Raw genomic sequence first — 26,009 nt, 5'->3', positions numbered from 1 at the left:
GCATTCTGACATTCGTGTAATGGGAGCAACTGAAAGCTTTATGGTGTGTAACTGTGACACTGCATTCCAACATAAGCTTCTCCCTGCCCTTCTTCCAACCAATAAACTATTCTTCCTCTCTTTTCACTCTCACCGCTCCTAATCTTCTTCTGTTTACATGCTTTAATCATAATAGCAACAAATCCATCCCTGCCGGTACTATCACACCGTTGCAAATTTTGGCCGTCTCCTCTGGCACTTCCCTTGTAGATGGAATGATATTGCCCACTTTGATGGGGCTTAATTCTCTATGTAAAATACTGCTCTGTCAATGAATATTTTCTCTATGAAACTATTTTCAGTCCAACAATAAGATACAGATTTTTGGGAGAACAGTTTTCTCATTATTACCTTAACCCATAAAAAGGCTTTTTCTTTTTTTTTTTTCCTAACATTTTGGGCAAGTCTTCAGTTGCCCAAATATTTGTAGTACGGAGTAATTTGCATTTCAGCCCTGTGAGACTTGTAAATGTAATGAACAGCCTGTGTGTTTAATATTTTTAATATTTTTAATAATTTGCAAATAGTTCAGTATGTAGAGCTGACCTGTTGAGAAGTCGTTTCAAATGTCTGTAGAGAACACTTCTGAATTACAGTCTTTTGTGTGTTTAGCAGAATTTCAGGCTTCATCTGGCAAAATTTTAGAAGCACTTCTTACTGGAAAATAAGTAATTTGAAACGACAGATTATTTTGTCCTGTGCTGTGACCCACTTGTAAGGTGAGGTATGGATGATTGCTCTCCCATTGCCATTAAATGGGTTTCAGCATTGGAAGTCAAGTATTCGAAAAGATACTGATAATCTTTTGAAAGATGTGATTGAAAGTGTATTGATTTCAAAGGGAATTGTCAAAGGTCCCGATTTAGTTCTCAGTCCAAGAATTTGTTCTTAGCTTCCATGACAAGTGTTTAATGGCAGTTTTGCAAGTGTTTTTAATCAGAACTTATTCAGGAGGCTGAATCAAGGCTCATTTCATTGATGGAAATTTTACCACTAGTTTCAACAGGAAAATGGAACCACAGAGGACCAGAAGCATTCAATAAGATATAGGACTGCAGTCTCATTAGGGTTCTGCCTGTTGTTTACTCTGCTTGTGACCAGCCGCTCTGCTGGCAAAGTATTTTCTTACTCTAAGAAGATGAAGTTAGATACTACCAAGATTTTTATGTCCTTCGCTTTCTTGCTACTGTAACTTATATCCCTGTTTTCATCCCATTTTAGTTCTTCTGTAATTAAACTCTGGAGGATAAGTTTTAGTATACTCTTAATATTACACAAAGTTAACACTGCGTAAGTCTGATTGTGATTCGTGTTTTAAAAGGACTGTTCATATGGTTGATGTAATGAGTTTGGTTGCAGGATTTAGACTAGACATAGGAGGAATTTCTTCCTGGTGAGAGTGGTGAAGCCCTCGCACAGGTTGCCCAGGGAAGCTGTGGATACCCCATCCCTGGAGGTGTTCAAGGCCAGGTTAGATGGGGTCTTGGGCAGCCTGATCCAGTGGGAGGTGTCCCTGCCCATCGCAGGGGGGTTGAAACTAAATGATCTTTATGCAGTTGTGAAAAGTACGCAGAACTTTACAGGACAAATATCTGTGTGTCCTTTCATTACGTGGTACTCTTTCATTACCTTGTATCTTGAAGGAAATTAATGCCGTTGAAATGTTGGGAAACAATGCATTTCTGAGGTTTTCGGGAAGGTTCCTATGTATGTTGTTTCTTAGAGAACCCTGTGGAATATATGAGGAAGCATATATGATGGTATACTGTTTCCTGAAGAACCGGTCTAGTTGATACTTCATGTGTATGTCCAAATATAAATCTTAATAGCTACAAACAATGGATATATGGTCGTTAGAATTTATGTTACCCCGAATCTGGCATGTGGTAGTCTCCAAAGTTCTTCCTTCTGTAATTCAAAGCAATGGAGATATATCTAAATTGACTAGGGCCCTTAAGGTCAGTAATAGTCATGAAATTTTATAGTGCTGAGGAGGGGTCCGCGTGGTTTGTGTCTTGGTCACAGAGAAACGAGAATGATCACTCTCTCAGACGCTTTGATAATTCTTATTTTCCCTGTTTTGTCCAAATCCAGAATAGGGATTGAATGACTATCTCAATCTATTAGACTGTGTTGTAATATTAGCTATAACAACATGAAGTTAAATATGAATAAAGGAGGATACATCAGATGCCAAGGGGCAGAGACATCCCTGACATCAGACAAATATAAATGGGAAACAGCATTGAACAGGAAACAGCCCTTGTCACACAGCCAACCTGAGCTTAGGATGTGACGCAACACAATATTAAGGTGATATTGTTTTCTTAAAAGTATGTTATGAATTCCTACTCGCTGTGCTTTGCAGATTTCTCGAGGAGACATTGATTGGAGCTTGGCTACTGCTTCTCCCCTGTCTCAGCTCTTGCTGACTGTGCTCCAGTTTGACCTTTGAGGGACGATCTGTCCAGGGAACAAGAGTGAGAAGGTTGAGAAGCCAACCGTGTCAGCAGAGAGCTTTAAGGAGGCAGCCTTGTCTGTTGTGCACATATTGTAGGAACTAGAAGTCTGAGAGACTTTTAAAGTGCGAGAGAGAGACTTAAAAATGTTACCTTCCTATTTTCTGTACTTACCATCTCTTATGCATCTCATGAGTCATATTTGCAGAGATTAGGTGTAAGAAAAACTTGCTTTTCTCACTGCATATCACAGAATCACAGAATCACAGAATAACCAGGTTGGAAGAGACCCACCGGATCATCGAGTCCAACCGTTCCTATCAAACACTAAACCATGTCGGTGAAGTGCAACAGGTCTCCATCATTGTTCTTGTGAAGATGAATGACATATGTCACCAGGGAGAAAACTCACGTGCGTTTTAGTTTGGTATATGGTTTATAGGACAGAAAAGCATAAGTACTATTGCACAAGGTAATTTATAGCCAGATATATTCAAGAAAGAGAAATTCAGATGTAAATAAGCTCAGGGAAAGCCTAGGAAGATAATCAGGAACCTAAATTATGGCAGGAGCTCAGGATACTTTTGATTTAGTTGACCTCGTTAAACAGAGAATGTATATATGACTGCCTTCCATAAATATTACAAGTATAAATACAGAGAGAAAATGTAGAATTGTTATGCAATTACTATATTATATTAGAATGCAATGCATTTATAAATTCAGGTGGATATAAATAAAGTTAGAAACTGCTTTCTGGACGTGAAAATATTAAATCTGAATTAATCATACAAATAAGTAACATCAAGAAGCTGTCAAGCAAAATTCAATCAGAAGTTTATCTGGTAAATGGATCTCATGGACTACTTTTGTGCTTTTGTCCTTAGTCCTCGAAAGTACATTTGATGCTTACATGCTTAAATTTTTCATCTTTGGCACTACTGTCTGAATTAATGTATTACTACAAAAGCGTTAAAGATCGTATCAAGTAGCTCTGCTCAATTGACCATAGTTCTTCAGATAATGAGAAAGAAATTCTGCCTGTGAATGTCTGTGCATTCTCCGTGTGTCTTCACTGCCCTGCATGTGTCAGTTCTCTTGAAGAACTCAATCCTTAGCTTGATCTTCAGTATGCCTATGAAAATTACCAGAAGGTCCTGTGATCAAGAGTCTTGATCCAGTCTGTTCTCAAGCTGTGAAAACTCAAAACCCCTTAGTAAAGTTGAGCTGACAGACACTGATATCATGCAGTTAGTGGCACTCAAAAAGTTTGCTTTTCCTGGGAAGCAAGAATTTCTTCAGCCCATCAGAGAAAATTCTAGTGTATTATTTAGAGTTTTAACAACATGTTCACAGAGCTGCATGCACTAACTGTGCTTTGCTTGGAAGACAAATTAAGCTCTGGAGGAAGCAGATTGTGCTCCTCATATGCAAAGAATTTTCTTAGAAAATTGAAAAAAACCCTTCTTTCTGTCTCTTAATCTCACAGATTATATGGAACACAATGAGAAGTCCGGAATGAAAGGAATAGAAAAAGAAAAAAAATAATGCATTTTATGCCTAAGTGAAAATTTGGACACTAATGAATAGGAAATGTAGAAAATTTAAATTGAAAATGTGAAATAAAGTGCACATGCCCCTGCCTCTCAGCAGTATGTTGGGAGAGGGCTATAGAAGACAGTAACAGAAGACTCTCCTGAACTAATCAGTCACTAACAGACTATGCCACCGTGGCATTCTTGGTAACAAAAAAACCCCGAACTTTTCTACAAAATGCTGGTTATTTACTTTTTTTTGCTATTTTGTTCTACAGAAGCAGTTTGGTTACCCTGAGAAGTAAGCTTCAGTTAAGAGCAGAGCACTGCAAATTACCGTACAGCTGTTTTCAATCTTCCTGCTTTTCCAATGTATGTTTTCATATGGACTCATCTAACTTCTTGATTTTCAGGTTATTTATCTATAAAAAGCATGCTAAGACTTCTGTGTGGGACTTAATTCTTACAAAGCACTTCGAAATTTTCAGTGGTAAAATTCTCTGTTACCTGTATTTAAGATACTTGTTCTGTTGCGTATTTGCTATAACAAAACAAGAGAGACAAGAGGCCCATAAGATAAAATAGAAGAAGGTGCACAGTGTGTTCTTACTTCAAACCAGTAGTCAAATATTTTTTGTCGCTTCTGTTCACTCTTTAGTTCTTTTGCTGTCATGAAATAATGTGGGTTTGTTGATATTGAGTTGTGACAGACAGCTTGCTGACACGAAAAAACAAACGGTGTCTTGAACCGCTGAAGAAGAAAATATTCAAGATTTTAAAATATAATTCTCTATTATAGATACACTGTACTGTACATAATTCATGACTGAGCAAACTAAATTGACAAGTCCTGAAAGTCCCACTCTGTTGAGAGGAAAGCCCAAGCCAATGCTCTCTGGTTTGTCTTGTGCATCTTCTTGGAAACCTGCTCAGCATAGCTGTTGTAATAAAGCAAAGAATACTTCCCTGAGCCTCGTTGTTTTGCCTGCAGGTTTCTGTATACTAAGTAAAAGAAACTGTGATTAGCATGACACTGTGTCAAGAGTAGACTGCAGAGTACCATTAAGATCATCATTATGTTATCTTTGAAAAATTTACTAGGCTTCACCAGATATATAGCTTTTCCACTGCCAACACAGCAGAGGAATAGTAAGCTAATATATGGGGTGAACTGAAATAGATCAAAAGGAGTGTTACTTTTGACAGAGCTTTTGGTTTTCATAGGATTCTTGAGGAATTTTAGATAAAACTTTCTCACTCGTTTTCTTTCCAGCTCTGTGATTTGAAGTCATGCACGTAGTGATGCTGTTGCAGAGCAGAGGTGTGTGACTACAGCGTGTGTGGGTGACATACAAAGCTGTACTTGGATGCTTCTTCACTGAGCATTGGTCACTGTGGGATGGGTTGGTAATAAAATGCAATAGGCTGCTTCCTTGCTTCTGCCCGCTTATTTGATATTGGGGGATCTCGGAGGTTCTTCATGGGTTCTGTTGTAATCACTGCCAAATCTGAGTCTTGTGTTCATTTTGTTGGTGTTTAGATGAACCATTTCTGCACCCCCAGTGATTAAGAACAGGTCATGTGGCAGAAGCAAATACTTTCCAAATTCTTCCCCGCTCAAAGGTTGATCTGAGCCTCCAGCGACCTCTGCTTCTGCTATTAAAGCAGACTGATCCAGTAGGTTATTTCTTGGGAAGTTTCACTTTCTGATGCTGTAGGAGGGTTATTTTCTTCAGTAAGTCAAGGTCTTGCTGGCCTATGACTTTGATAGAGGTATCTCCATGCCTGCAAGGTGGTGTTGGCAAGGACGGTCTGTCCCTTGGGAGCTAAGGTACGGGACGACAGATCCCATCTGCAAATTCATGAGTTCACCTACTTGTTGTCTCTTCTGAAATCAGTCTTTAATTAAGACGAGTCTTACTCCTTTCTGTCAGTCAATGTCTGCCTTTTCATGTCTTGCCTACTTTTCTCTCCTGTTTTGTTTCTCTTAACAAGACATCGCTCTGCATTAAAATCGAACAGCCCGCTGCAGCAGCCCTCTCTGGGCCCCCAGCTGAGGTGTCCCTGGGATCTCAGGAAGGCAACCTTAGGTGCTTGAATTTCCAATCACAATTTCTTGTGCAAAATGAACACTGCGTGATTCCAGAAGTATTGAGCTGCTCTCATTGACATTGAAAACCGTATCACTTTGTGGTGGTTGAGTCACCTTCCCTGGAGGTGTTTAAGGGACGGGTGGATGAGGTGCTAAGGGGCATGGTTTAGTGTTTGATAGGAATGGTTGGACTCGACGATCCGGTGGGTCTCTTCCAACCTGGTGATTCTATGATTCTATGATTCTATGACTTTCAAATACTGGTTGTTAGTGGCAGTGTTGTGTTATATCCTTGGCATCGTCCTTTACCAGTCCCTGTAACAAGCAGTGTTACCTACTCAGACATCAAATTGTAGCTGACAAATGTCTTTCAGCTGTCTTTCAGTAGAAGGCATTAAAGAAAAATAATAGTGTGCGTTTTTTTCACTTGATTTGATTTGCATACTTTTTGTGTTTTTTATAAAGAAACCTTTTAAACATTTTACAGAAATGCGTTGCTGGTGTGGTTGTGCCTGTTAAAATGTGTGGTGATAAAGAACATTTTGTTGTAAATTTAATTGTTTGGCTTTTTGTTCTCTGTTCTCATTTTAATCAAAACAAAAGAATTCCCTACTGTTTCTGCAAATCCAAAACCATGTTGACATAACCGTTACCCAGTGGAGACTTGAAGGTACTCAGTTGCCACCTTGTCGTCTTGTTTTAGATAGATTAAAATCTGGATAGAAAGCTCAGATGTATAGGAGTGTGTGTGTTCTTTATGTGGGTAGTTTGGAGGAAGCCTTTGTTTATTCTTTAATATTTATATGAGGCAGTAGTGACATGAAGTGAATCATACTCATTCAGGGATCCTGCCTAAACAAAGCTCTTTGGTTAATGCTGTGCTTTCAGAGATCAGACATTTAATATTCTTTGCCTTGAAGGCTCATTTTACCTAGTTTCTCTTCCCTCTGTGTTATAAATGTTACTGTCCAAGTTATACATACCTGAAGTTGATGGACCGATAGCTCTAGACACCAAAGTATATGAACAGTGGCTAAAGCAAAACGCCTAAAGTCCCCACAACTTTCTACTGTGGTGTGTGCTGAAGGAACAAAGGGATGAAGATCTCGGGGTTTCAGTTGGACTTGATGATCTTAGATGTCTTTTCCAACCTTATGATTCTGTGATTCTGTAACTCGTGGTCCTGGGATTAGTTGCCTTCAGTAGATTCGCTGACTGTCTTTTCAGTAGTCCCCATATCCACTTGAGTCTGTGTGTCTAGTTTCTCCAGTTGCCCAGCTCTGCTTTGCCTTGCCATGTGCTTAACCAATACGAGTCATTTTGAATTTGGTTTAATTTAAACCAGGTAAATCTGGATTTTTCTCTCTAAGTGTGTGTAACATTTTTGTTATTTTGATTGATTGTTATCACAGAAGTGTTTTGATAAATAAACCTTTACTTGTTACTTAGCAGTATACACCATGGCATTCATAGCTTATGCTATACGATGTCTTCTATCTTTAAAAAGACTGGTCTTAAAATAATTCTGAAAGTTGTAACATAAATATAATTCTGTGCCATCTACTTGATTTAAGCTAGTGTAAATTGCATATGGGTGAGATCCTGGGATTTGACAGGGAAAAAATTAATAACTGATGTTGAGCATTTCAACCTAATTGATTTCCTTCATTTTACCAGTATATTTCCACTTCATTTATTTCAAGATACAAGTATGATGTACATTTTTATGAACATGGTTATTGTTATAATAAAATATGTTAAATCTGTGGTATCCACAGCTGTATTTCAAAGAAGTTGTTCTACATCTTTAAGCAATACTGTGGGCAAATTCACATTTCAAAATCCTGTCTTGGGAATCTCACAGTAGACCAAGAAGTAGTTGATAAGTGTTTGAAAATTTCACATTTCACCATTATAATATGCAAAATATTAACAAAAGAAAGAAATTAAATAAGATTATCCTCCAACTTAACAACATCTTTTAAATTTTTGTGCCATTTAAAAATGCACGAATACGCGGGATGTTGTAACAGCTTTCTCCGTTTGTCCTTTTTCCTCCAAGGTTTAGCAACTTCCCCCAGTGGTTAGTGCAGCACTCCAAGCAACTAATCCTGTGTCTGTAAACTGCAATGTAAAAGGATTAATGTGTGCCTGGGAACACAGGTCAAATCTGCTTTAGATCACAACAATTTGAGTTCAGCTCGTAGCTGAAATATCACGAAACTACCATATAACCTAGTACAAGTCTTGGCATTCCTATACTTCAGCTGCTGGTTGCTCTTAATGAAAAGAGGCCCAGGATTGATTTCCCTGGGAATGTATTTTTCTTTGTCTAAACCCAAAGTAGTATCAGCTGGAAAGGAGGATTTCTTAAAATGATTTTGTATCTGATATAAATAGAACTTTCAAAGTCTGCTTTTAAAATACTAGGGAAAGTACGACATGGCAAGTTACTGAAAGCTCCCTAATTTCTTCTGTTTGCTGTGTTATTATGCTCAGATCTTGTGAGCATCTCTTGGTGGCCAGGAGATGCTTACATCCTTCTACCCAGCCCAGCCTTCTACCTGGGTACCCACTGAGACCAGCAGTGTTTCATGCAGATGCAGTGGCATCCTGAGTCTCATTTGAGAGGAAAGACGATTTTTATGAAAATATTAATATACTTTGTGCAATACATAGAAGACATAGCAGACATGCAGCACATAGCAGACATATATTACTACACCTATTTTTTTTATGTTGGGTCACGAACAAAGCACAGCAATTTATATCTAATTATCTGCAAGTGGAATATCCAAAATCTCTTGATACTTTTATATAGGTACTCTAGTTGTGTGTCTTTGAGGGTTTTTCACATACAAGTTCTTATAATATGTTTTCACTTCCAAGGAAAAGTGATAGATATCATAGAATCATAGAATGGTTTGGGTCAGAGGGGACCTTAAAAATCATCCAGTTCCAATCCCCCTGCCATTGGTAGGGACACCTCCCACTAGATCAGATTTTACCCTTTTAGAATATTTGTTTGATTTTAACATTGAAATGTAATTGAGAGTGGATATATTAATTCTCTTTACTTAGTCTGAGTGGCTTTTAAAAATTAATTTCAATCCATTGTAAGGCTACAGTCTATTCTGTTATCATAATGAAAAATAATTAGCAGTATTAGAATACGTCTCTTTCATTATAAGATATAAAAAGCAATATTGTGTGTTATTGTACCTGTCTTAGTGAAGGGGTTGTGTGCTTAAGATTCTTGTTCTGACTGAGTATACAGAACCGCAGATTGAAAACCAGATGTGTAGCTGAACTGTAAAGTTGCAGTCACGGTGGCTGACATGTTTAAAATTATTTGGTTGGTTTGCTTAGAGAAAACAGATGAAATACAAAGCAGTGTCCTTCTGCCACAGGAATTCTGCTTGGGCTGCAGTGATGGTTCCTGCCTGCTGCCCTCTGCTGGGGTCACCGTCCTCCCAGAGCAGGTGGCTGTGCTCACCCTCCTGGGCGCTTATTTCAAACCCCATAGAACTGAGCATCTCATAATCACGTTCTTGTTTGCTTTGTCCTTTAACCAGTTTAACCTGGGCTCACCACAAAGCATGTCTACGTGTCTGAGGTGCCACACGCCTGGAAACCCAGCTTGGATTCAAGCGGAGACTCATTTGAAAATTCATTCTCCCAGGCAGGATGTGGTGCTGTAGGACTTTGCTGACAGTCATTTTCTTGTGGCCTGACAGGTTCTTCGCTCTGTGCTGCTGTTTCCGACGATAGAACGTATGGCTCAGTCCCCTCAAGGAAAGCTCATGACCCCTTTGCTGTGCAAACTTCGTTACATTCTGTACATGCCCGTCTACCTGCTCTCCTTTCTACCAGAGGGAGTCAAAGCCTCCCTGGTGCGATTTGCGCTGCGAGGAATGAAGACCTGTGACGAATCTTCCATAACAACCTCTGTGAATCTCTTCAGCGTGGACTGCATTGGTGAGCACCTTTTCTTTTTTTAATTACTTCAAGTTTTGTGTTGTTCTCAGGTAGTAAATGTTCAGTGGGCAAAAGCTTGATGCTTTTGATGCTCAGGTTTTAACCTGAGCTTTGAAGGGCAGGTCTAATCTTTTCTGAAATTAAGACCACAGGTACAGGAAAACCTCTAATAAGTTAATTCGGAGGAGAAAAAAAATTCTTTAGGGGAAAATAACAAATCAATTATTTCCCCAAAGAATATGCATTTCTTATGAAAACACTGATCTGTGTTACAAACAGCATCTCACAACAGTAAAAAACTGTTCTACAATCCAGTTTATGTTACTTATGTGTTCTTTTTACATTTCATTCTTGCTGAATGGTGAAAATAAATGAGTAATCACTTTCACAAAGGGTTCTTTACATCTTTTTGGTTTTTAAACCTATGATTTAACCAGCTGTATAGATTTTGTCATCTGAATTGGAATATTGGTAAATTCAGAAAAGGGTCTTCAGTCTACAAAGACACACAGAAGTTACTTTATGCACGGAAGAATTTCAGCATTTTCTGGGCATATGGAGAAAGCTAGAAGATTAACATTCCTGCAGTGCATATTGTATGCATATTTTACACATTCTAGCAAAAGAAACAGCTTTAAGAAAGGCAGTAATGTCAGTAAATTATGTTAGGTTTAGAATGAAAACCAGAATGTGGGTTATACTGTACTCCAGGTATTTTAGTTAAGTTAGCAGTTGAAAACAATTTGGAATAGAATTGATGTGCTAACACAGTAATAATACCAAGAAGGAAGTTTTGATTGCATTAATAGTAATAAAATCACATTCCTACATTTCCAGTTGTGCTCTGTCTTCTATCAGTTAAATTTTACCTAATAATCTTCCAAACAGATGTGCCAGAGTAACTGTGATTGCAGTGAGGTCCTGTAACTTTTGTGGATATCTGTGGATATGTTGGTCTTTGTTGGAGGCTCAGTGTAGGACTGTGCAGATGTTGAAAGCAGGATGAAGGGGTGAAGGTTCTTACTGCCAGACCTGGACAGCCCCAGTTATGTTGTACAAACCTGCTATAATGACAGTTGCTCCGCTCTGCATGACAGAGTCAGGCTGTCAGTTGACAATATGAATTTCTGATAGGAGTCCTGTGATCTGTTCCTTCAGTTCCTATTAATTTATGGCAGGTTAATGACAGAGGAGAAAACAATCGTGCAGTCATAGGTACACTAAGCTTTCAGGCTTCTTCCTTTGATAATTTGGTCTCAGAGAAAGGTATGTGAAGGTCTGTGGGGTCACATCTCCACAAGCCAGGAATCCTTCTCTGGTCCCCACAGATAAACTTTTACCTCTCAAAACAGGTTACCCACATCCAGGGTTGTATTGGAAAAGGTCCTTGGCCTGCGTTGACCTCCAAAAAGCGTGGCCAGCCATTGTTTGTGAGCGCTGTTTGGCCCAGACCACAGTAAGGGCAGGAATAATTTAACAGAGTGGATTTTATGTGCTGCAGTTGGAGCCTGACTCTCCAAGCTCCTTAGTCCCCAGGTGAATGAGCCTAGTTGATGTTTGCATGTCAGCCTGTTGTAATTTTCTGTGTGCACCAGTTTCTGACCTGTCCAAGCTTTAAGGTAAACTGAGGCAAGAAACCAGGTTGGAGGCTCTTGTACTCATGAGACGTGATCTCTGCCTATGTTAAATTTATTGACTGAGTTCATTATACTGGAATGAAAAGCCCTGCGAGCCAATGTCTTGTAAAACTTGCATAAATAGACCTTATTGATGCAACCAGTTCCTTTGGATTTGCGATAACATCTCTCTCAAGCAGAATTCCTCTTTGGTTTCATCTTTGGAAACTGATGAAGTTTTACAGCCCAATGACTCAGGACCACATGTGTGGTATTATAATCTTAGGGCTTTCCGGATATTGCCTGTTAACCTTCTCTTGTATTGTTTGCCGGCAACAGAAAATGTTATCATTCAGCAAAAATCTGCTAAACCTAGCACAAAAACCGAGCCTGTCTTACGAATGGCTCATCTGTGAGTTAGTGAAGCCTCTAAATTTCTGGTAAATATAGAATCATAGAATAACCAGGTTGGAAGAGACCCACCGGATCATCGAGTCCACCCATTCCTATCAAACACTAAACCATGTCCCTTAGCACCTCGTCCACCCGTGCCTTAAACACCTCCAGGGTTTGATTGATTCCTTGTCCCTTCAATAAACTGCTAGATACAGTTCAGAAATGTTCAGCAAATGAAGTTCTTTCTCCTGTCCATGAAGGTTGCAGGTCAACTCATTAAAAATACCCATATTGCCCTTGGCATGTACATCTATTGCATTACTGTAATTGTAATAAAAGCTGTGATTAAGGGCAGAAAAGATGGTAAGAATTTCCTTAAAACTAATATGCCCATTAAAACAAACCATCCTGCCAGGGATTTGTTACCACATCCAAAGCTTAGTCACAACAATGTTTTCTCTCCTCTGAAAGGAAATGAGATTTGAAAACTTAATTATAGCGGAACTGTAAGACCGAGTGCCGCTCCCATTGACATTGAGGGTGAAAAGCTCCATTCAGTGACAGCGGAATCGGACCCTTGGTTGCAAGAGTCAGTGAAGTAAGAATTATATTACCTGTTTATCCCACTGTTACAAATTATTTTCACCTCTGCAAAAACTAATCTTTCCATTGTCCTAACAATATAGGTGATGGTACGTAGAAGTAGAACCCATTGCAATGACGCTGTGCAGAAAGGTAACGTAATATGGCTATAAATTGGAAAGGGGCAGATTTAGACTAGACATAAAGAGGAATTTTTTCACTATGAGAGTGATGAGGCCCCAGCCCAGGTTGCCCAAGGAAGTTGTGGCTGCCCCATCCCTGGAGGTGTTCAAGGCCAGGTGGGATGGGTCCTTGTTCATCCTGATCTAGTGGGAGGTGTCCCTGACCATGGCAAGGGGATTGGAACTAGATGATCTTTAAGGTCCTTTCCAACCCAAACTATTCTATGATTCTATGATATATAATGTTTTGTCCCCAAGGGCAGAAAGAGGAGAGACATCAGGGACTGTAAAGAATATAGGTTGTGAGGAAGGATGGGAAGACATAGTTGGAAGGCATATAAAGGCCCTGTTAGAAATAAGCAAAGGGGTCTGAAGGCAGTTTGCCTGCCTGGATTAAACCTCTAGCAAAGATGTCTTAGTGCACAAAAAGCATTACAATGAACAAACTAGCATTGGGGTACTTGTATTCACAAGCCTAGGAGATGAATAGACCAAAAAATTGGACATTAGTGACCTTGACTTATCTGAAACATTGTCACTCTGTTTATTCAGGCTAACAAAACAAGGATACCCCTATCTAGCACAGTGGTGGTTGTTCTACAAATCATGTACAGTGCTGCGATGCTGGAATGCTTTGGCACTCCAGCACGCTGAAATTTGTAAATATTTCTTTGGTGACAGATGCCAGTAGCAGACTTATAGTGACAGTAAACCACCCTATCTACACGGGACAGGATTTATTGTCCGGCCGTTTGACTGGCAAACTTCCTCCATTTGTTTCTGTGAAATTTCCACAAAAGCACAGACATGACATAATGGGTAAACACCGCGAGGCGTTTTCGAGAGGCGGGCTCGCGGGTCAGAGGTTAACGTCTGGATGACAGTGAAGATACAGATAAGCACAATAGCAAGAAAAAAACTCCAACTGGTCCAAACACCGTGTGTCCTTTGTGATCTTGAACCTGTGACTTCCCTGGAGGAATCTCCCTGTTTGTTTAACCTATTTGGAGAGCAGGAGATCTGGGGCAGAGAGAGGTCTGCTTTGTGCAATTTAGGCAGGTTGGGAAGGAGGGGGCTCAGAAATCTGAAACAAGGGATTTAGATGGGCATAGGCTGACACGCGAGTGCAGGCTCAAGACTATAGATTTCCAAGAGATGTAAGAAGACAAGGAACTAAGGTTAAGCTTCAGAGTTTGAATTCAAATTTTATCTTGTTCCAAGCGTGGAGATATTTAGATTTCATATGGAGTGTTTACATTTCCCTCATTTTAAAGAGAAAAAAAGGCTGTGGCAGTGGCACTCCACTCTTACACCCACAGGACTGCATCAGAAACGAGAGTCCCAACTGAGATATTGAGGTTTGTGTCCCAGCAGTAGCTACTTCTCTCTGTGGGCTGTACAGGATGGCAAAATTACGTCCCCGAAGTGTCATAGAGTAAAAAGCTTTCTCATAGGATAAAATCTGCAGAACTGTCAGATGGCATCTGGGAGATACATTTGTATCAAAAGCCAGTGAAACAGAGCCTTCCAGTTGCTATGAAAAAGGAACATAAGCTTTTACATTAAGTCATTATAAAACTTTATCTCCAGGGAGCAAGATTTCATTCTGGGTTAGAATTATGGCAGCCTTGGGAGTTGTCATGTCTTGAGATCTGTTTCTGCTTCAATTTTCTCTTCTTAATCACAGAGATTTTAAAGATGACATTATCTTCATCTGACTACAGTAGCCATTATACTGTCTAAATAGTTGGTATCTAAAGCAGGTTTGGTGAATCATACCCTACAGATGACTCTTTCTCTTCACTGACCTTAAAGAGAACCTCTCTCTACTAGACACCTAAAATTAGAGGAGATAAATCCCACTCTGTACCTACTGGCTGTTCATTTCGCTGCAGTCATCAGAAAACAATGGGATCTGGATTACCCATGCAGCCTTTACTCTTGCTGCCAGGGCAGTCAGATGCTTTAGCTCTGATGAATTTACAGCTGGTTTCTAGTGAGAGTTCTGTTGCTTGCTTCCTACCTTCTTTGAAAATGAATTTTACATCTCCACCTCATTTCCTGACAAGTAAGATGCGAAATTTTTGGAAAGTCTTTTTTTGCGGAATAAAATGCTGTAGAAACACCTATCTAACTGAAATATGTTGGCAAGGACAGTCTGTGGTGTTGTATGCATGGCACTCAATAGCTCCTCTGAGTTAAGAAAACAGTGCTGAAAGTATTAGGTAAGGACTTGATACACAAATTCACCTGAAATGGTGAAATAAGAGGACTTTGACTCACTAAAGGGTATTTTTAAAAGCTATGTAACTACATAGGTAAAATTTTGTTTACTTTTCCTTGATTTTAAATTGCAATGGTGTTCCTTTCTTGCATTGAAATTAAAACTCAACTCCTAAAAGTAACAGAAGATACGATGAGGACCTCTACATTCAGCAGGGAAGACAAAGCTCTTTTGATTTTGTTGTATGAAACTAAAGCTCTCCACTAAGACACACAAGGCCAAGGGGGAGTCACACATTATATTCTCATTTAGGTTTTATTATTTCAAACACAGTGCTAGCATGTTCTAAAAAGGACCTGACATTCCAGACAAGCAATTAGCTATTGCCCAGCATCACAGAGCTGATCAACAGCAGAACTGTACATTGACCTGCATCTCAGAGCATCAGTTTATCTAAGTTTCATTTTATATATATACATATATATATATATATATGCATGCATACATGTTAGTCGTGAGCAGCTTCCACAAACTATGTTGGCTAGACAGGCTGATGTGCATGCAATGCATTTTTTTTAATAGAGACAGAAACAGATGCCACAAAGGATTTCAGGTAGCACCTTGCAATCTCGCACCTACGTTTTTCATAGTGGGCAGGGGAATAAAGCTTTCCTTCCCTCCTGCCAGTGGACAGTTGTGCAGATCTTTGAACACAGACGAGTAAATTTTCAAGTTGATTTTCCCACCTGACTGAAATCGAAGCCCTGGCAGTAAAAAGTGATCCCTTTGTTTCTTCTGATGAATTTAAGTTTTATATAACTTCTGGCTGTAATGCAGAAATCATTCCAAGGATATTTTTCTACTTTTATAATTAAATATGTATAGAATTTCAGAATGATGTATTGCTAGACAGAATTTCACAGAGAACAGAATTTACTGACACGGTACGTAAATTACATCTCCATAAATTAAATAATGTTAAATCTGGACAGTCTAGTATAGTATATCATAGCTGCAAAAGAAGGATGGAACTCAGCAGGTCTCCTCTCTTGTTCCTGTGTTCATTCTTTGATACTCAGTGGGGCATCAAGAGCTCAAAACGATACAGCAGATAACCTTGCTCCCTCTCCCTAGCATCTAACTCATTAGGATACAAGAGAATTAATCTTTCCTGAAATCAGGTAACTCTACAGCTATGTCTTACACAATATTTTTTTGTCTGTGACTGTATTTCTACCACCAGATATTGCCCCAGCTCATGAGGCTGCTTTAGGTTGCCCAGAAGTCTGACCCAGCTTGCTAAATCCTCTGCCTCTGCAGAGTTTCTCGGCAGGCTCCTGTGTGCTGTCACAGTTGAGCCCTATCCACTTCTGACATTTTAAGTGATGATCGTAATATGTATTTCTGCAAAGTGTTTAAGAGCGTGTTTCCTTACCTGTGGAAACACAGTAATATTTTATCACCTGCTTTGCAGGAAAAGGGGCCAAAGAATAACAGTCTTTAATATTTTCATGTTTCCTCTGCTACTGTTTATTTTCCTGTGTGATGCCTGCTTAGAATGTTTGTTTAATGTTGTCAGACAACTCACTTTACCGAGGCAGCACTTAAGCTGACGGAAAAACTTCACATCTGCTTTATTCTTTCTGTGAGTGAACTAAACTTTTCCTTATTTCAGAGTAAGATGCTCATACTAAATTAGCGGAGGAAGGCAGTGACTTTTATGTATTTATAGTCCTATTTATTTTTTAAAGTCAATCTGCTTCATAATTTGCCACATTTCCGAAAGAAAGAAAGAAAGATGTTTAACAAGGACTTTTATTACTTGCAAAAGCTTTTACTTTCCTGTGAAAGCCTTGTGAAAATAATAGTAATAATGTGGAAATTTCTCATTGAGTTTATTTCTTTTAATTATTCCTCTTTTTCTTCTTGAGTGGGAAAACCCAACATAAAATACTCCTGTCATAAATATTACTCATAAGGCGTGAATGTTTTGATAGTGGGACTGCTGATCGTTTCCATGAAATGTGAGGCAGAGTTGGAATTTGGTTGGGGAAGGGGAGATTGTTTATTCACCCCTGGTGGGGTTTCATCCCCAGGGATGCGATTTACTCCCCCAAATTTGCAGCAAGCCTAATGATGTGTTGTAAATGGCATGAAAAAGGAAGAGGTAACATCAACAAAGCAGAAAGGATGTTGAAAATAAGCATATGCCAGTTAAGTGCTGGCGGCTATAGTTGCTTTGTGTTAACCAGTGTCAGATACAGTAATCTGAAAACTGGCACTTTGTTTTCCCTGGTCCCAGTACAAAGACCCCTGAAATCAGGGAAGGGTTCCCTTGTTCAGTAGGCTCATGCCTTTTGTCTTAGAGGTGTCTGTCTAAGTTCCCCCGAGGACTAACTGAAGTAGAGTTCATGGCTTTTTCATAACTTGTGTTTACTGGTTGGGAATTTAGCTTGATTATCAACCCCCTACATTATGCAGTCCCAACAAAGCACTTAAACACACGCTAAATCTATACCCGTGGATAAACTGTCGGCTTATGTGTCTTGGAAGAAGGGTTTTTTTTGAAAATGACATTTACAAAGCTACTACCTGGCATTCCGTGTGCCTAAAGGGGACACTGGTGTATTTCCTGGTGTATTTGTACTGGGTGTATTGCCTCCAGTCATCTAAAATAATATTACAGTCTGCTTTGCTGCTGCTGCTACTTGTCATGAAAATGTCCTCTAGCACTCACTGTCTCCCTTAGCTAATTCTCTAACGTGGCAATATTGACAAGGAGAAAATGCCTACAGAGTTGTCATGGATCTGTGAGGGAATGCTGGCTTATCTTGAGCAAACTCAATGGTGCAGGAGTTTGCTTGCTGGTTGGTGTAATGGGCAGGTGTATTTAAAACGAGCCTTAAAATCAGTGGTTTATATTTAACAAAGGATGGTGTAAAGTTCACCTGAAAGGTGAACCAAAGACACTCCAAAGCAATTCCACCTGAGAGGAGGTTCACCTTGTTCAAAGGATGGGTGGTCCACCTGCTGCATTTCATCACATTTTCTCAAGGAGGAGTCATCATCAGGGTCTAATCCAGAAAAGCACTTAAACTGACCTCCATATAGCTACCCACATGCCTAAGCCCTTGTCTAGAATAGCTTATTAATTCCCGGTAGAGCTTGGCCGGGAACCACTGTAGATGATGCTAAATTACTAGGATGTCCCTTCTGTCCACTCCCTGTGGGATTGAGCACCACCTACACCACAACCTTCTTTGCCCCTTTTGCAGGGAAAGAGAGCAGGCACTTCCCACAACCAAAAACCTGGACCCTAGCAAAAACCCCATCGTTACGGCCATCAGCCACGTTAAGCTTAAACTGAAGATCATTTTTTCCAGATAGGGGATAGTTTTGTCATCTGAAGATGATGGGAGTTGTTCCAAAGTAGCTTAAGGCAGGATTAAGTCCATAGACATTTCCATTTCCAACACACACCCCACTTCACCTGCACATGCAAAGTAAATGAGTGTTTTTCGCACTCCTCAACAATGAATCTATTGTTTGTGAAGCACCTGGGTGTATATTTGTTGAATAACTTTTTGCCTTCATCCTCTACTTTGCTTTCCGACATGCAGCTGACTGATTTTCTTGTACAGTTCTCATCTTTCTGCAACTGCAGTACCAGGCAGCTTGGAGAAGTCCATCATAAAAATTGCAGTCAATCATGCTAATACATTAACTGCAATGTTTTCATTCAAGTATAAACATAAGCAGAACCCAAAGTCAATGTTTACATCTTGTAAACCTCTAAACATCAACATTTTATCCAATGTGTGTGTGCATGTGTGGAAGCACATGTTCCTGCATTAGTCATCCTTGATACTAAGCAGTTCCTTCTGTTTGATGTTTTAAACAATAAGTTATACAATATTTCCAAGATTGCTGTTGGCAATAATTACTGGTAGAGAATGTTTTCCCCATAGGAAATTACACTGCTGTTTGGTATTATTCGTTCTTACCACTGTTTTCTGACTTTCTGATGAATGACCGAGATTGCTTCCTCAAGAGCAACGAATAAACTAGAAAGGAAACAAGTGTTACAGTCCTGAAGAACCCAACAATAAGATAAGGAATTTACCAGGAAAAAAAAATTGTGAAGAGATGGTAGTATGTTCCCTATGGAAAACTTGTTTTCCAAAGTTGAATTTACTTTCTTCAGGGCATTTCAAATGAGAATGGGAATCCAACCTAGAATTGATTTATCACCTTGCAGTTTAAACCAATTTTGCTTTAGAGTATAAAGGATTTCTGAAAGAGTTGTATTACAGCATATTGAAGGACAGATGGGCTCTGTGGCACCTGAAAGTAGTAGAATTTAGCAGTAATAGTCCCTTTGAAGTCAAATTAGTTTCTTATTCTATCTATCCTCTGCTTGTATTCCCTCAGAGCAAAACTCTGCATGCATATCTGCAGCTTGATATTGAGCAACGATGGATTTAAAAATAGAGTATACAATCTGTGGAGCAGAAATTATATTTTTCCTGATAGTTTGAAATAGCCGCTGACACACTGAAGCCAATCCGTGACTGGTACCTTTAGCACTTCCACATACCATAAATATTTCTTAGTTACAAAAAAGATCCAATCAGGCAGTCAGTTAGGACTTTTCCCTCTTGCTACAATCACCATCAAATTATCAATTTACTGGTGTACTGTCCGGTTTACCTTTACAGAGGCCAGGAATGGGAATTAAAACTTTTGTTTTGCATACTTTAAAATATTTCTCAAGTATTTCGTAATACCAGGTTATTGTAAAATTATCCTGCTGCCAAGCAGATTTACTAAGGGAAGTGTCAGTGAAGCCTTCTGGGAGAAGAAAACTAGAAATTAGTGGAGGTTCTGCAGGAGTCCCTTCTGTGACAGAAGAAAGCATCATTTCAGGCTTTTCTGTGCTCAGTACCTGACAATCTGTGTCCCCAGTCTCTATTGTGGTCCTTAGCCAACACAAATAACAGTCTAAAGTAATAGCAATAATAGCAGTCAAATGGAAGATGGTGAAATAGTGGATGCATTCTGTGAAAAAAAAATGACAGTAAATGATACTTCTGCACAGCAGAGCATCGGAGCTGTCCTGGGAAACTGCATTGTCAATGTGGGAATGAAAGATGTATGGAAACAAACTATAGAGAGTGAGAGACTAATGACAGTCTAATGAGTTTGTTTGTTTTTCATAAGGCATGGTTATTAAAAATACTATGATTCCTCAAAAGAATATTTGCCAGTGTGCATAGGTGTACAGCGGTTGGAGCATGGTCGGTCAGACCAATATCATGGGAGCTTTGCCTTCCTTAACCATGAAAAGGTGATTAACATTGAAAGATTTAGTAGAGAACACTTGAGAATGAATTTAATGGGAAAGATACAAGAGTCTTCTATATCATTATGAGCAAAAGTGCACTTTTGAAAGATCTAGAGTTATCGTAGACAAAGAAATTCATAAGAGATCAAAAGGATACTGTCAGGGAGAGGGCAGTTGAGTTAGATGATGTGCACATAATGTAAATTCCAAACGTATGGAAAATTAGCATTGCAAGCCTTTATAAATTATCAAAACTATTAGTTAACTGACTTAACAGACTTAGATGAGGTAACTGTCAGAACTGGAGTATCAATATGACAGGACATAATTTGCTTGGGAAAGCATGGCAGGGAGAAAGGAGGAGGTTGGGTGGACTTGTTCTGATATCCAGGTGTTAAAGCCAGGAAGACTTGTTGAATATTATGTCCACCAAACCATGACAGATGGATTCAAGAGACCTTTTCTAAGAAACATCTGATGAAGTATGTAGTGTGCTTTAGGGCTTTTGAGGAAGGAATCTGGCAACATATAGACTGTTCAGCTCGTTCTCAAAATGCATTGCCTTTTATATTTAGATATATGTAGAGAGAGAGAGGTATAAAAGTGGATAAAGTGGATAAAGCAATTGGCAGAGAAGATATGGCAGTTTGATACAGAGAATTTGAGAGTGAGTATCAGACTGGCTGAATATATTCACAAAAAGGTAACATTTGTGCTTGGATGGAGATACATAACATGTCTACAACACAGAGCTCTATTCATACACTAATCCCCTTAAAATGCTGTCATAGTCAGTGGAGATATATAGGCAACACTTATCTAATCTATCTAGGTGACTACTTTAGGATAAGGTGAATTGTGTTCTTTGCACTGACTGTGAAGGGAGAAAAATGGAGTTTCAGATATCCACGTATAATCATGTGAATCTCAGATCTCAAAAAGATATGACCTTTGAAGAAAAAAAATAAAATTGAGTAGTTTAGACTAAAGAAAGGACAAATGAAGGACATGGTAAGAGTTTTCAAGTAAAGGAGAATAATTTAATCCGCGTGTCCATAGTAGACAAGATAATGTGTAATGGGGTAGATAGCAACAAAGGTGATTCAGAGTAGATTTTAGTTAATTATAAGAACAAAAATCTAGACTGGATTTCCTAGAAAGATAATGAAACTTTAATCATTGGTGCTTCCTAAGGACAGGATGGATAAATATCTGCTAAATACACAATATCATTGATTCTCCCTATGACAAAAAGACTAATCAAGATCCCTTCCAGCCCCACAATTTGATACGCACCAATTAAAGCTGCAAGAATAGCATCCAGAATTTCAGAACACTAATGAGAGACAATTCACCATATTAAGAGCCAAACAAAACAGATGAACCGATGGAACCCAGAATGTTTGAGGAAACCAAAATATAGGCAAATAAAATGTCTGACTGAATGATTTTAGCCTTCTCCAACTAGCATTCTCCTAGTATTTAGTTGCAATTCAATGGTGTAGATAAAGCCCATATTTATACCTGAAAAAGCAGCAACAGTCTGATTGTTGCAAAGCAGTTGTTACTGAACCAACTGTGGAAATTTGACTTCACAATCTTCAAAGCAGAAGCTGAGAAACTGATAAGTCAAAGCAAAAAGTAGTGCATTTAATGTTTGAAGGTGGTCAAGACAGACTAGGAAAGTTGTTTTGCAAAGGCATTGATCAGTGAAAGGCTACCAAGAACAAGCCAGTGTGGAAATGTTTTCTTTACTGAGCACTATTTATGGAACAACAGAGCAAATTGTTTTATAACGATGAGTACTTGATGGTGATATAATTAAAGGCAGACAGTAAATCATCATTTTCCAAACCACCAAGCCATGTCTGGAAGAACTATACTATGCCCTGGGTTTAAGAGTAAACCTGTGAGTCTCTAATGTCGGAGAAGGGAAACTAATAGAGCTTTGCTCAGAATTTTATGTAAGAAATGTGAACTAAGTAAGCAAGTTGTAGCCACTCCAATTTTTCACCTGAGCCCAGCAAAATTGCTGTTCAGTATTTGTCACCCTGTTAGAACAGTACTAACCTAGCAGGATATTTTCTTAGAGATGGTGACAAATATTGCTGAAAAAATAGTTCAAAACTGGATGAATGTAAGCATTATTACACTCACTAAGATATACTCTTGAGTTACACTCTAATATCTGGAAATGAGATCTGAAGTCCATCCTATCCAGTCTCATTTCCAACAGTAGTCAGAACAAAATGCTTCCAAGAGAGGGGCAAAAACTCTGCAGTAGAAAAATCTGCCAGTTAGTAAAGGCATCTTTCTTGGAAGTAGAAGCTTAAAGACCAGAGGCTTTTGTAGTAGCACTTGGTAATTTCTTGGCCTTGGGAGGTTTTTATTGTAATGAGATGTATCCTATGTATGGTGTATCATATGTGGTATAAAATGGATTTCCTTTTACAAGTTTTGATTGTTTCTACCTCTTAATGTTCCTCTGTATTAAAAATGAGTTGCAAAATACTTTTGAAGAACAAGAGTTCTCTCTTCTGTGCCTGGTTGCACTTCATATTTGTGCCTTTTAATCATAATGAGCTGTCTTTTCTTAACTGCCTTAAACACAAGACAGGACAGAGACCAGCTCGACAAGTGTATGTGACTAAAAGATAGATGAATTATCTAAATGACATTCAACATAAAAAATAGCTAATAAAAGGCGTACAAATTTTAAACAGTACCTAAAGAATAGGTTCTCTGTAGGTCGGGAACAGAATCAAGGGAGCCAGAAGTAGCAGTTGAGTTTGGGAGGCCAGGAGGGTTGATAAAAACTTGCCATGCTTCAGGTTCTCGGAATACTCTGTAGAAATACAGAGAATACCCACAGCCTGCACCACAGTCTGTAGGGGATCACTGGTCTCTTACAAACTCTTCCAGTTCTAGCTAAAGAAAATCTATTCATTTCTTGGTAGAAAGAGACAACACCTTAGCATATGATGGCCTTAATAAGACAGCATGAGAAGTCTCTCTCTGTATTCATCTGCTCAAGGGTTTTGTTAGTCAAAATACGGTAAGATTAGTGGCATCAGATTTGCATTTGGGAAGCAGAGTGAAGGTAAGGCTGTGGTCTCCTTTTCATCTGAATTTGTCCACTCTGGGTAATCACATAGTATGTTCTTCCAAGGTCAATGCTGTGAAAATTGTGCTGTCTGGACCCTGAAGTAAAAATCTGGCTTCATGTTTCTTCCTGTACCCATTCCAGAGTGTAGTTCCTACTAACTTACAAAATAAAGCAGTATTTTGATGTATGGGACTTAATAAATTCACACCTACAGCCACAATCTTGTTGATAGAGACAACATAATCTGAAGCCAACAGCAGTAGGGAAATGAAGTGAGCTTGGGTAACTCTTTGTAGTCTTATGTTGATTTTAGTCTGATGAACAAGCTATTAAAGAATGTGTGTATGCATCCATTAAAGTGTCCAGATTTGGGCTATCTTCACAACCACTCATTTTTGTTGGAAAAGGAACTATTCTGATTATTTCCTGAAATTCATTAGCCAATGAAGTTAAAAGGGTGTTTTTCTTTTAGTTTGTTTTTGTCTCTTTTGTTTCGTTAGTATGGCATCTCTTTCTGTCTATTGGTTCTGTTACAGTAAATTCATTGCCTTAGCCCAGCAAAGAAGGCAATATTGTTTTTATGTAATTAAGATACCAACTACAGAGCAAAAGAACGCAGAACAAGATGTAGTCATGGCAACACAACACAGAGTGGATTTTAAATTAATCGAGATCATGTATATCTCTCAAAGATTATCAGGGTTAAGTCAGAAATACTTAACCCTCTTTTATATTTTACCGATTTGAGCACCATGTGGGAGACTTTTTTTTTAAGATTTCGTTTCATACAGACATAGTTCCATCTCATCTTGAATTTCCACAGGCAACATAATGAGACCACTCTGGTTCTAGTATGAGTTTGCAATTAATGTAGCCTTAATCCAAACTTTTTATTACAAATAAGCAATCAGTTGATCTTTGGATATTTTATAATTAAGCAAGAAGTCTGAAGACTTGAGTAAAAGCATATATTGCAGTCCAAGCACAGGAAATCTCTATATTGCTTCACGTATAAAGAGAAAGTTTATTTGTTCTTAGTTAGAATCATCTTTCTTCCCTAAAATTATCACAACTTTCCAGTGCCAGCATCGATCTGTTGATGTCCATAAAGTCAGCTGACAATGTATTGGCTTAGAATATAGTTCTAAAATTTTTCGAAAGTTATAGTTATGCTACTAGGCATGTGTTTCTTCAAAATCTGGAAATCTTCTATTTCGTATGTTATTTGCTTGACCAAATTGTGGCTATATCAATGTCTTTGAAGTTCAGCTCAATGCATTTGAAGTTCAGATACAGGTATTCATGTAACAACTGGTTAATTGAATTTGTAGTTAAATAACCCTAAGCACTGAAAAGCTTGATTGATTTCAGTCATTATTGTTAGTGAAAACTAATAATTTAGCTGAAGGATATTAAGTCTTGCTGTGACACTTTGGGTTAAAAAGCTACCAGTGATATAAAGCACTCTTTTCTTTTCTGTATTCTTGATTTGAGCCCAATCAGGGTTCCCCAATCGCTAAACCCCCACAAATAAATGAAACACATTTTGGCACAGTTTGTCGTCTCTGCTTAGCAAATGTGTGGGACTGAACTGACACTGATCCTTAATCACCTTTAATCCAGGGCAGGAAAAAGGTCATTGGCAGGATCATGGGGAGAAACTAAGTTGGCAGTTTATTTCATAAGCCTGGTCTGGGAATAAATGAAGGGCTTCCATTTTCAAGGTAATCTGTGCATATAAAAGATCTGCATATTAAAAGGTAGGGTCTTTTAAGAAGATATTAATATGCTAATAGCACGATAAACATGGTAGTTGTCTGTTAAAACTTTGATTTCACTCTTAAGCTCTAGGACCTTATTGTTTATGATAAATATATAATTAACTATAGATTTTTCATTATTAAACTCTGGTGACCTGGTTATGAATTACAAGAGGTATCAGAAACTTGAGATGGAATAGAACATAATAAGAATGCTGTGGGGTTCTACAGCTGTTGCCAGGTACGTTCACCAGTTTCTGTAGGTTTGCAACCACATTTTTATTTTTGGGGGAGGAAGTGCTTTTCCTTTCCTAGTTGCTATGTGAAAAAAAAAAAACCACAGGAAGGAATATTTATCAAGGCCACAATACTACATAGATTCATATTATATAATTCACTTTCTGTGCTTTGGCTTATCCCACTGACCCCAGCCGACTCATAATGTATCAGTCCAGCATATGTGTAAGTACAGATTTGAAGGAATGAGATTAGACCATGAAAATTAAGAAAAAAATCTGTTGAAATTGGCTTTAGAGTGTTAATCCAGGTAAACAATTTGAATAAGTGAAAATACATTGGTAGGAAAAGCTAAAGAGCTTCTATACGTCCCTTTCCTAGAAACAAACCCTAGATTGGTTCAAGACCAAATCTTTTGGAGATGGGAATCAAGAGCATAGAGGTATGGGGCTTCTGCCA

General features: G+C 38.6%; 1 protein-coding gene across 2 annotated transcripts in view; it reads left to right on the top strand.

Annotated features, from left to right (window-relative positions):
* LDAH (lipid droplet associated hydrolase) overlaps positions 1 to 26,009 on the top strand; it is a 102,283-nt gene that overhangs the window by 51,231 nt on the left and 25,043 nt on the right. For both annotated transcript variants that reach the window (XM_069850721.1, XM_069850722.1), the window contains exon 5: positions 9,863 to 10,103. In XM_069850721.1, the coding sequence (XP_069706822.1) occupies positions 9,863 to 10,103 (241 nt within the window). The remainder of the gene's footprint in view (positions 1 to 9,862; positions 10,104 to 26,009) is intronic.

This window comes from Phaenicophaeus curvirostris, chromosome 2 (genome assembly GCF_032191515.1).
Source record: "Phaenicophaeus curvirostris isolate KB17595 chromosome 2, BPBGC_Pcur_1.0, whole genome shotgun sequence".
NCBI classification, from domain to species: Eukaryota; Metazoa; Chordata; class Aves; order Cuculiformes; family Cuculidae; genus Phaenicophaeus; species Phaenicophaeus curvirostris.
Note: the sequence above shows the minus strand (reverse complement) of the source record. Positions and strands in the feature narration are given on the sequence as shown.